Here is a 12,265-nt window from a genome sequence, read left to right as displayed (position 1 = left end):
CTCAACAATCCCCTTTATATGTAGTCTCTGCTCGGTTCTTATCGCTACTGACCATGGCTAAATTTAAAACAAGCAACTCACTGAACCTGTTGTCTTGGAAACTGCAAAACTGTAACTCAGAGTACTAAATAAAGAGGCCAAAATGACTCTCTCCAGTGCTACACAGTTGGAGGACAGAAACTGACAAATGAAGTTATAGTGCTTAAATGAAAAATTGAGAACTGATGAACTGGGATCAGTAGTCACTCATGTGTATATGAGTTCTGGATTGGATTGTCAGCATTACTGTGACCTTCCAGCAAGGGTCTTTAATGGAATAAACATCTCTCTCTCTCTCTCTCTCTCTCTCTCTACTGTCAAAGAGAGTGATTTGTATATTGTATCTGACTCGTATGGTTATAGTTTAATGTCAGGATCTCGGGCTAGTCTGATCCTGGCTGTTCTTGAAAGCACTTCAGTCATGCCAGCATGTTGTATGATACACATATTACATATTATTGTCTTTCAATTTGATAACTTAAAAAAATTCTATTAACAGTAATCTCTCTCTCTCTCTCTCTCTCTCTCTCTTTCTCTCTCTCCAGTAAAACAGAGATGGCTGCCATTGAAACAGAGCTCCTCACAGACTATCGTTTTGGACAGCAACAGCTGATTGAAATTTGGGGTCATGCCTGTGCTGTTGCCATCACCAAGGTATCGACATTGTAGAAAAAGACATATGCACACATAGTCTAAAGCAAACAGTTAATAGTGGATCCTAGTTGAAACACCTCCTAAAGTATTCCTGCACCAAAACCTTTTGGCAGATTTTGGCAGGTTTTGCTGAGTATATGACAATGCAACCTGAGACTCATTTGTGTCAAGCTGTGGCACATACAAGCGGTTTACTAGTAGTTAAGTAGTCAACTAACTATGTTAGTTACGGTACAGTTGTAAAGTGGCAGAATGAGCTTACTGATACATCAATAATGTACCTCTCTGGATTCAGGGTCATTCTGAACGTCATGTGTGACCTCTTGCCTTTTTGTAATAATGTATCTAATACCATAGTGTAAATGTGTGGGGGTCAAGATGGCAGAAAGACATTCAGAGACCCTGCCATAAAAATAATTAAACAGTATTATTCACACATTTTGTTTTTGATAGATAATGGCATGTTCCTTGGGACTGCTGAAAAAAAACTGATTTGTCTTTGTACCATAGTGAAGAATGGTTACTCCCGGAGACATAACAGTGCAGAAACCTTTAAGCATTAGAAACAGCATGATGAAGAAGAACCCTCCATTTACTTAAAGCATGTAATGAATTCAACTGTGACCCACTCTGATACTTGAACAGTGACCTTCTGTCTGCGCTCTGTTGCTTCAAAAGTCATATATCTTACAGACCACACACCTACATGGTTTTCTTCCTCCGCCTCAGACATTTCTGTTTTCATCATCTCCATACAATGGCTTAAATCATGCTCCTAAAAGAGTGCCACGGTCTGGCCGAACAGGCAAGCAGGCATGGAAAGAACTCGCAACTTGTCAGATTCAGCAGCTCCAGGGTCCACTTTTAATACTCCTACAGAGAATGGCAGTGTTGTCGAGAGAGAGTCTCCTCACCCAGGATAAAATTTATTTGCTTAAATGTTTATCTATATATCTCAGGATTTAATCAGGATTCTCACTTTGTACTTAATGTAGGTATCAATTGTCAACTGTTTCTCCTACAATTCCTTGGGAAAATAGAACATAAGTAGGCCAAAAAAAAAAAAAAACAGACATGAAAATTTTCTCTGAGATTAAAGGATTTAAACACAGAACACAATTGGCACCAACTTTATTTGAACACACAACCTCCTAGTCACAAAGATGATGCTTTACCACTCTACTACCTTGGAAGATATTAAAGGGTATATTAAAAAAATCTGTCTAATATAAAGTTAAAATGATATTTGTAGTGTCTGTCGGGGCAGTGGTTAAGACATTCGACTAATGATCGCAAAGTCATGAATTCAAATCCCAGCACTGCCAAGCTGCCACTGTTGGGCCCTTGAATAAGACCCTTAACCCTCAACTGCTCAGTTGTATAAATGAGATAAATGTAAGTCACTCTGGATAAGGGCGTCTGTCAAATGCCGCAAATGAGTAAAATGGAGCTGAAATGCTTCATAAAAAGTATTAAAATATAACATCACTAGATTGCTCATATAAAAAAATCAAACAAATAACCCAAATAATCGAATGTGGACAAAACATACGTACAGTACTGTGCTCAAATATTACTGCACGTACCACTAAAACAACAACTGGTATATATTATACTTGGCACCATATAGAATATTTGTCATCAAGTGTACACCTGCACATTCATACAATTATCCAATCAGTCAATCGTGTGGAAGCAGAGCGATGCTTAAAATCATGAAGATACAGTTTGAGTTTGGTTTGAGTATTTCAGAAGCTGCTGAGCTCCTGGGATTTTCACACACAATAGTCTCTAAAGATTACAGAGAATGGAGAGAAAAACAAAAACATCTGGCAGAGTCACCTTGTTGATGAGAGAAATCAGAGGAGAATGGCCAGACTGGTTCAAGCTGACAAGAACTCAAATAATCACGCTTTACTAACTGTGGTGAGCAGAACTCACAACACACAACATGCTGAAATTTGCGGTGGATGGGCTACAACGGTAAACCACATCAGATTCTACACGTCAGCCGAAAACAGGAATTTGAGGCACAAACTTGCTGAAACTGGACAGTTAGAGATTGGTAAAAGACCAGGTGATGTTTTTCCAATCTTCATAATAAGGTAAGGTGATAAGGAGATCTCCATTTAGATTTTTTTCCCTTGTAGATGGTCAGCAGTTAGTCAGCAGGTCATAAGGTCTTAAGTGTGACCAGACAGGAGGTAGACAGAATTATTTCAGTTTGGCCAAAACAAACTGTGCTGTACGTCCTGTAGCTCCATCTGGATTGAGTCAGGCTCCTCATGACTTACCTGAGAGCAATGTGAATCCTGCGATTGTTTCTCTGTGGGTAAATTTTTCTCCCCCAGGAGTTTTACTTGCTGCTTCTTTTTTCTTCCTCTGATGGTTCAAACCATGAGCTCCCTGTCACAATTAGCATCAATAAAACCCCTCGCTGGCCTCCATAAATCGTGACCTAGAAAAACACATTGGTCAGTAGCTGAAAACCTGGAATAACATTAATAATGTTGTTCAAAGAAAAGTGCAGTAGTCGGTTTTTACTGCTCTCTGATTTCATAACCCAGCTATTCACCCGGAGAACAAGCGTCCAAAGCAAACTTCCATCGTCCCCCACCTAACCTACTATAAGCACTTTATCTTCTGACGTTTTCCAAGACTGGTGTCTGAGGTCAAATCTTATTCCCGGTATCAGGATATTGTTTTCGTCACTCAGTCTGACGGTACACTGTGTGTATTTTGACTGTGCAAGATCATGTCTCAGTACTCAGCCAGGCAACAACATCAGGTTTTTACATGTTGTCATATTAGGGCATGTGGAGAAATAGGCAAGTAACTGAGTGCTCCTGTAGGAAGAAGATCAAAAAGAAAGTATTATGTGATCCCAGTGTATATCCCAGTCCATCAGCAGAACTGGAAAACACAGCCACTGGCTTTCAGTCCAAGGACACCAAACTTTTTGCTCCATTTGCTTCCAAAACAGAGCAGCAGAGCCACTGAAAGACCATTTTAAATAAACACACCCATGGACTACTGGGTTTTGCTCTCCATTACAGAAACACACCTGCCACAGGGCTGTAGATAGATTGATAGATTGTTCATATCAGGAGTGAAAACCTTCAGAGAAACCAGTGAGATAAACATACTGTGAAATTAAAGCTGTCTCGCCAATGAGCTAACTGTTTTTAACACTGTGTCTCAGACACCTGCCAATGGAGCACCTATACCAGCTGCTTAGTCCTAATGGGACATTTAGTTCAGGTGATTATGTTGTTCCCATGAGCCATTAACTTAATTACTGCCATGGTTCTGCATCTATTCAGAAGTGAGCAACTACACCCACATTAAAATGCAGGATTGGAAATGATGCTTCACATGCTGTGAGTCATACCCCAAAGGTGATCAGCTAAAAAATTCATCAATGAACAAAACCCAAATAACTAATGTATTTAGCTACTCAAATGAATATATCAGTGTTTTCTAAGCTAATCTCTATGCACCACATCTGTAGTATAGGTGCAGGAAAATGGAAGACACAACTTTTGTAATGAGAAAAGAATTCACTTAAAACTCACTGATTATAAAGGTCTAAGGACAGTTGTTACATATTCAGGAGTGGACAGAGGAATTAATTATAAAAACATTATTGTAACTAGCTAGCTCACCAGGCAGGTCAAAGCTGAACAGTCCCATATTTTGGTTGCTGTCAGAAACAGATTAGGCTTAAAAAGTGGTAGCTAACATAATATAAAAACATATGGTGAGCAGGTTTGCTAGGTAAGTGCAGTAATACAGAATAAGGGAAAAAGGTTTATTATTATTATTCTCTAGTTTCAGTTTGTGTTTTTGTGACCTCAACACAACGTGGAGTCAGCATGAAGTCATTAGCCAAAGTTTCAGCTATGACTTGCTTTGGTGTTCAGTCTTCACATTGCACATAAAAGATATTTGTGTTTGTCTATTTATTACTTCTCAATGTGTTTTCTAAAAAACAAAACAAAAACCCCCCCAAATATAATAGCATGTTTTATGGGTTAGGGTTAGGGTCAGGATATGTTTTATGATATGCGAGACCTGACTGGTGGGTGGGAATTGACCAAGGGAGAAAATCAGCAGGGGGAAGGAGGAGGGGGACCCTTCTGCCAACATCCAGATTGTGCTTCAGGCCACTGTGTGTTGCAGCAGGTGGCGGGATTCAGAAGCATGTGCCTGCATGAAGAGCGTTAAGGTGCATAAATACATACAAAATAAGTCAATAAAGAGTTGTTTTTCTTGTTGTTAAACCTACATGTTGGGCAACTATGAATTAAAACTAATAGACAGGACATGAAATTTGCTAGTCCTTGGCTAGTCTTGCTAGTGGATTACTGATTGGTCCACCCATGACTCACATAATAGCAAATTCTTCCCTCTGAAAAAGTAGCCCCATCCATGAAAGAACCATTTATACAAATTTGTACAAAAACCTTATAGAATTCAGGAAGGCTTTCTACAAAAATGTGTTTCACACAATCGTTTTTTGACTGCCCAACAAATGCCCCAAAACTTCTATTATAAGTGGGTTGTGAGGAACCTGTTTTCCTTTCTTTCTTCAGTAATGTATCAGAATTATTTTCCATGGTAATTGCTCATATGCTATAAATGTGGTGGATAGAGATTAGGTTTTAAAAGCAAAAGTTTTTCTTTAATTGGTTTATTGTTCATGTGAGGCACACAGATCCTTGTGTTATGAATAGATGGAACATCCTGTTTAGGTCTAGCAAATATGACACAAGTGATTTTCAGCGTGACGTTTCAGCTGAGGGAGCTGTAAGCCAGTGTGGAAAATATGAACAGCGCCGAAAGGTCGGCTCAGTTTAGGCGGCCAATGGAAAGTGCGATATTTAAAGACTACATCCTGCAGTGTTGTCTCAACATGGTTTTTCACACATTACAACTGTTATGGGGTTCTTGTTATGGGTTTAGCTATGGATACCATTACTCCTTTTTTATCCCACATCTGCTATTGATAGAACTTCTGACAGTGATAAATTACTTGGCTTATTTGTCAGCAAAATGGAGATGTCTCATTGGTCTCTCTCTCTCTGTCTCTCTCTCTGTCTCTCTTTTTTTCTCCCTGTAGGCCTATCCTCTGAGCTCTCTGACCAAGAAACAACCTACAGTCTTGGTAATTTGTGGGGCAGAGCAAAACGGTGCCATTGGCTTGGTGTGCGCTCGACACCTGCGCATATTTGTGAGTATTAATAATAACCAAAAGTGGAATATTGAAAGATATTATCTTTCTACACCAGTGATCCTTTATCTCCTGGAATTCCACTTCAAGAGAAAAAATAAGATACAAGGATAAAACAGGATAATCTACTTCAGGATATGATGCTCCTATATAACTTCACCATATGTGTTAGAGATGACAAATTTATGACCTATCAGCATTCAGTCACTGGAAAATATTGAAAAAACCTGGTAAAGTGATTGTACTGCTATCTGTGAAGGGCTGTGGTTTGGCTTGAGACTCAAGAGAGCAGTCATTCTTACATTACAGCATTCCTGGAATGCATAAAGCATATTGACATGCTCTTATCCAAAGGGCAGAAAAGTTAGCTTCAGGAGTTGCACAATTGCACAATTCCACAGACTAGATGTATAGTCTAGGATAAAAAAAGTGCATGCAATTTTCTATTTGTAATTTAGAATGAAGAAAAACTTAACAAGTAAATACTGAAAGAACATAAGTTGATAAGGAATAGCATTTCCTTTAGTTTTTCTTTTTTTAATAATGAAGAATTTGGTGTAAAAATGCAGACATTTAAAGGCTTAATCTGTAAACCTATTGTCATTTCTCTAATCTAATTTGGTATGTCTATTGTTCAAAGTGCTAGACAAATAAAATTGAAATGAATAGTGAATTAAATTACTTAGAGCTGCATGTTAATATTTGAGGCAGATAACATTAATAATATTATAACACTGAAAATATATTAATTTCAATAACGTAAACAATTTGTCATTATGACTGTAAAAATAAAAACTTTCACAGAATGTAAGATGTGAGCCTAGGCTTTGTTGTCTTTTCTTTCTTCTTGAGACCTCTTTCCTTATATCTCTATTGCAGAAATTAAGACCATGCAATGTTTCTATAGTACCAATTTACATGTCACAGATTATATTTCTATTACAGCATGCTCCAACGTGTTTTATTAGTTACATACTGTAACACTCCATTCTGTTATTGTTACAAGCAGTGACATCAATTTTTATAAGTTATATTGTGTTTCTGAGGTTTTTTGTTTGTATCAGCTAAGGCTGAATTTCTCCTAGCATATGCAGTAATGATGATATTTAGCCGTGTTTTTTTTTCTTTTCTTTTTCTTTTCAATAATGGAACTAAAATGCATTTACAAGTTGTTTGAAAGGCCTTTTAGTTTGTATTTCAGGACTACATTTTAATAAACTTGGCCAAGGTTCCTCTTTCACTGGTGCTTTAAACCAGTGAGAAAGTAATATGATGTATTTGTTGACTCACATTCCTCTTAGCACATCGGTAGAAGAAACCAAAGAGTGCTGTAAATGCAAACTGTGTTTATGGAAGTAGAGCATTTGCTCATTGTGTGGTCAAATACAGTGGGGGAAATAAGTATTGAATGCGTTAACATTTTTTTCAGTAAATATATTTCCAATGAGGCTATTCACATGAAATTTTCATCAGACTTTGGTATTAACTCAAGAAATCCACACATATAAAGAAATCCAAACATTAAAGTCATGTGTTATGTAATGTGTAAAGTTATGTGTAATAAAGCAGAATGACACAGGAAAAAAGTATTGAACACACTAACTGAAATGTATTTAATACTTAGTGGAGAAGCCTTTGTTTGTAATGACAGCTTCAAGATGCTGCCTGTATAAAGAAATTAATCGACCACAGTATTCAGGTGTGATTTTGGCCGATTCTTCTAAACATATTGTCTTTAACTCTTGTTCAATTGGATTCAAGTCAGGTGATTGACTGGACCATTCTAACACCTTAATTTTTTTCTCTGAAACCGATTGAGAGTTTCCTTTGCTGTATGCTTTGGATCGTTGTCCTGCTGGAAGTTCCACCCACGTCTCATCTTCATCATCCTGATGGATGGCAGCAGATTCTTCTCAAGAATCTCCCAGTAAAGGGCTCCATTCATCGTTCCTTCAATTATATGAAGCCTGCCAGTAACATGTGATGAAAAACAGCCCAACACTATGATACTTCCACCTCCAAGCTTCACTGTTGGTATAGTGTTTTAAGGGTGATGTGCAGTGCCATTTCTTCTCCAAACATGGTGTGTAGTATGACAGCCAAAAAGTTCTATTTTGTTCTCCTCTGACCAGACTACACTCTTCCAATATTTCAAACTTGTCCAAATGTGTTGTAGCAAACTTTAAACGAGCTTCGACATGCCTTTTCTTTAGTAATGGAGTTTTGCAGGGTGAGCGTGAGCAGTGGAGTGCATTGCCTATTGTTTTCTCTGTGACGATGGTACCTGCTGCCTCCAAGTGTTTCTGGAGCTCTTTCCGAGTGGTCCTTGGCTCTTGAGCTACTTTTCTGACTATTCTTCTGACTCGCTGGTCAGAAATCTTGTGAGGAGCTCCTGTGCATGGCTGGTTGATGACGGAGTGATGTTGCTTCCACTTGTGGATAATGGCCATAATGGTGCTTACTGGAGGATTCAGAAGTTTTGAAATATGTCTGTATCCGATTCCATCAATATGTTTTGCAACAATAAGGTTGCAAAGGTCTTGGGAGAGCTCTTTGCTTTTACCCATCATGAGATGTTTCTTTTGTGACACCTTGGTAACAAAAATACCTTTTATAGGCCATCAATTTACTAACCCAGCTGTTATTAATTTGCACAGATAGGAGGTATAATTACTTATGGATTTCAGCTGGTTCCTTTCCTTGCCTTGTCTTGGAGAACTTCTTTTTCATAGTGTGTTCAATACTTTTTTTCCTGTGTCATTCCACTTTAGTACACATAACTGTATTTATGGACTTTAATGTTGTGAATTCTTTATATTTCTGGATTTCGTGAGTTAATACTGATGTCTGGTGAAAATATCATGTGAACAGACTCATTGGAAATATATTTACTGAAAAAAAAATGTTGATGGGTTCAACACTTATTGTATGTCCCCACTGTATGTCTGCTTTTCCATTTTTCAGTAGTTTCTCCAAGCAGCCAGTGAAGCCCAGAGGAGTCTGATCAATTTACTACTGCAAACCTTGAATCTCCTCATGGTTGCATTTTGCCTGATCAACTCTGTTGTTCTCTTTCTGTCCTTTTAGGAATATGAGCCCACAATATTTTATCCCAAACGATCTCCTGATAACTTGCATCAGGACTTTACCATTCAGTGTGAGAAGATGGATATTCCTTTCCTTTCTTATCTTCCAACCGAGGTAGGTGCTTTTTAATCCACATGTAACAAATTGTGACAAAGCGAACTGCCTTTAGCAGCTGGAGGGAGACGAGCTGTCAGCATTCAGTGCTAAGCCTCATATATACTTGTCTGCTCGTGTGGTGCAGGTCCAGCTCATAAACGATGCCTATAATCTGGTGATTGACGCTATCGTGGGGCCAGAAATAGACCTTAAAGACGTAAGAGAGCCCTATTCTGGAATATTGGTTACCCTTAAACAGGTGAAGATCCCTATCGCAAGTGTGGATGTGCCCTCAGGTATCTTCTCACTAACATCACTAACATCTTCTCACAACATTATACACAGTCCATTTTAAAATTCAACCTCATTTATCAATCTGGATATAAATGAATTTATTTGTAACTTGTTCACAGGAACATTTAAATAAGACATTTGTGACAATCCAGTTATAAAACCAAATTATATAATTGTTGTAAGTTACTACAAATTTTATATATATATATATATATATATATATATATATATATATATATATATATATATATATATATAACAAAAGATTACTTCAACTGTACAAACAATTTTTGTGAAAATTTTGTGAAACTTACACTTTTCATGTCAAATGGCCTGAATGAGATCAATTTAAAAATTAAAACAAATAGGACTTGTCCATAAGTCAGGACAAAAGAATTGGCACTCTATTTTTTTTTTTATAAGAGGAGGAGTAGTTAGTGTGTGCCTGTGGTAGCCAGTGTGATGCAGTGGCTGAGCTACGTTATTGGAACATGTTTAGGGGGCACTCTTTCACCACTTATTTAAATCTTGTTTTCAGCTCTCTTTACCTTTTTTGCGGGCATTTCTAAATGTAAATATGTGCCGTACCAAAATACCAACTAAATGGTATTTATAAACATAAAACAAATCATTGTTACCAAAACACAAAAACATTTGCACACAACTTTACCTAAAGCTTCATAAATGAAGCCCCTTATTTGAAACTTTTAAAACACTTACTAACTAAATGCAATTTTTTACTCCAAAGGCTGGGATGTAGATGAAGCGAGTAAAGACGGGATCAATCCAGAGGTTCTCATCTCTCTGACGGTCCCCAAAAAGTGTGCCACAAGTTTCTCGGGGAAGCACTTTCTAGCAGGACGTTTTCTTCCATATGACATGCAGAAAAAATATGAACTCAATCTGCCTGAATTTCCGGGCACCGAGTGTTTTATAGAACTGTAACACTGGCACAACAAAAAACATATTTTGGATATGTATGAATTATATATACACATTCACATTTTGTACTTTATGGGTTGTTACTGTGGTAAAATGTCTAGAAGTTTGTACACAGAGACTGTCGTGGTGGCCGGTATGATGTATGTGGGTATGTGCTTAAGTGAAAGTGTGTAGCTTAAGTTATTTTTTTTTGTTTGCTTTAAAATAAAAAATTATATTCTGTATATATATATATTTTTTTTGCTCATATATTTATGCAATTTCACATGCTAGAAATTATTCCGACTGTTATGACAATTGGTCAAAGCTTTTCCCTTCATAAAATTTTATGGTTAAAAAAACTCTTCAATATTCTTTAGTATTAGAGTTAGTATTAGACAGTAAAACTGGCAAATGCTTTAAATTATGTTATGTACTACATACAATTAGTGTATTTCTGAAGCCATTTTTTATGTTTATCTATATTATATATTTACTTTTTTGTTAAAAAATTTTTTTAGAAACTTTTTAAATAGCACATAGTTGCCCAGAACACAGTGAATAGATATTTAATAGATTGGTATATAGTTTCTTAGTTTGAATAGGTTGTGTTTAACACCAGTTTAGATCTTGAATTCAAATAAATTCTCTTTGAACCTGTTAACTTCCCATGTGTTTTCATGTGCGTCTTAGCCACAAGCCTCCGGAAGTTAAGATTAATGGTCACTCCTAGCCACCACTGAACAGGGTAACAATTGAATGTTACAGTCATATAGCCAAAATTTTGGGGAAAAAGTAAAAGGTTCAGACCATAGAGTATATTATCTTTACTCAGGAGATTTACTCAACGTCAGGAAAATGGCGTGGGTGTAAGAATGACCGTTTGTTCCCTAACAACTGTTCCAGTATAAATTACCCAGAAAGGAGAAACACACAGTTTGTGGCAAAGGTCATGTCAGGACATCCATATATTCCTCTTTCAACAAATATTTAGCATTAGGTTCACTGAAGTTATCAAAAAGTGTTCCATTTTCTTTACATACGATATTTTAAAAAGTCTGTTTATATCAGTGTATTTCATCATCAAAAGTAACATCATAAAAATTCAGACAATAAAAAAGAAACCTCTGTAATCTCCAAACACCCAAAGAACGTTTTGATGATTGATGACTTGAAGTCATGTGCGCTCAATATGTCAACTAAGGAAAATCTGAAAATCTGTTTAGACTGAGGACAGAGGCTAAGAACATATTTTGGTCTGTACTTCAGCAGGAAATTTGGCTGTTTGATATTGAGCAGACTCTTTTCATTCACATCCAAATTACAGCCTCTCCTTTATAGCCTCCCCCCCAGTAATTTTCAGTAATCAGTCCACACCGTGTGGTTGATTTTGATTTACTGCTTTTATAACTTCAATCAATCCACAACTTCAAACAGACCTTAAAATATTTTTGTCTGAGGAAATTGTAAATGCACCAAAATCTCCTTGCCAACCATGATTTCAAGCAAATGTCAGTTTTCAAAACATTATTACTGTTTCTGATGAAGTATAAAATACAAGTCAGTAGCTCTTTCCGTGCATATCAGGCTTCAGTTTACAATGTTTTCTGACCTGCATGAAACGGGATGCTGTTTTCTCATTGGCAGTGGAGAATCATGCGATTGGTGGTCATTAAGGTTAAATAAGACAGACGTAAAAGGACCATCTGCTGTTGACTTACTGTCGAGGAACATTTCAACAATGCAGAGTGGTTATTGTCAGTCAAAGGCCTTGACAGGGGAAGTCCACATGTCAGATTCATAAGAGATTTCTTATAGTCTGAACAGCTGAGCGCCATATAAAAGAATTTTTTTTTCTTGCCAGGACACTGACAAATTAGTGTAATTCACTGAGTCACTCTTGAGGATAAACCGTTTAAGCACAAGATTAGTGTCACATCA

General features: G+C 37.1%; 1 protein-coding gene across 1 annotated transcript in view; it reads left to right on the top strand.

The window, feature by feature from the left end:
* The window catches only part of yjefn3 (YjeF N-terminal domain containing 3), a 36,246-nt gene extending 24,893 nt beyond the window's left edge, over nucleotides 1–11,353 (top strand). Inside the window, exons 2-6 of the mRNA XM_053635184.1 lie at nucleotides 585–693; nucleotides 5,816–5,926; nucleotides 9,014–9,127; nucleotides 9,255–9,405; nucleotides 10,152–11,353. Of these exons, the coding sequence (XP_053491159.1) occupies nucleotides 585–693; nucleotides 5,816–5,926; nucleotides 9,014–9,127; nucleotides 9,255–9,405; nucleotides 10,152–10,348 (682 nt within the window). The 3' untranslated portion in view covers nucleotides 10,349–11,353. The remainder of the gene's footprint in view (nucleotides 1–584; nucleotides 694–5,815; nucleotides 5,927–9,013; nucleotides 9,128–9,254; nucleotides 9,406–10,151) is intronic.
* Nucleotides 11,354–12,265: the final 912 nt, after the last annotated feature.

This window comes from Ictalurus furcatus, chromosome 10 (assembly GCF_023375685.1).
Source record: "Ictalurus furcatus strain D&B chromosome 10, Billie_1.0, whole genome shotgun sequence".
NCBI classification, from domain to species: domain Eukaryota; kingdom Metazoa; phylum Chordata; class Actinopteri; order Siluriformes; family Ictaluridae; genus Ictalurus; species Ictalurus furcatus.
Note: the sequence above shows the minus strand (reverse complement) of the source record. Positions and strands in the feature narration are given on the sequence as shown.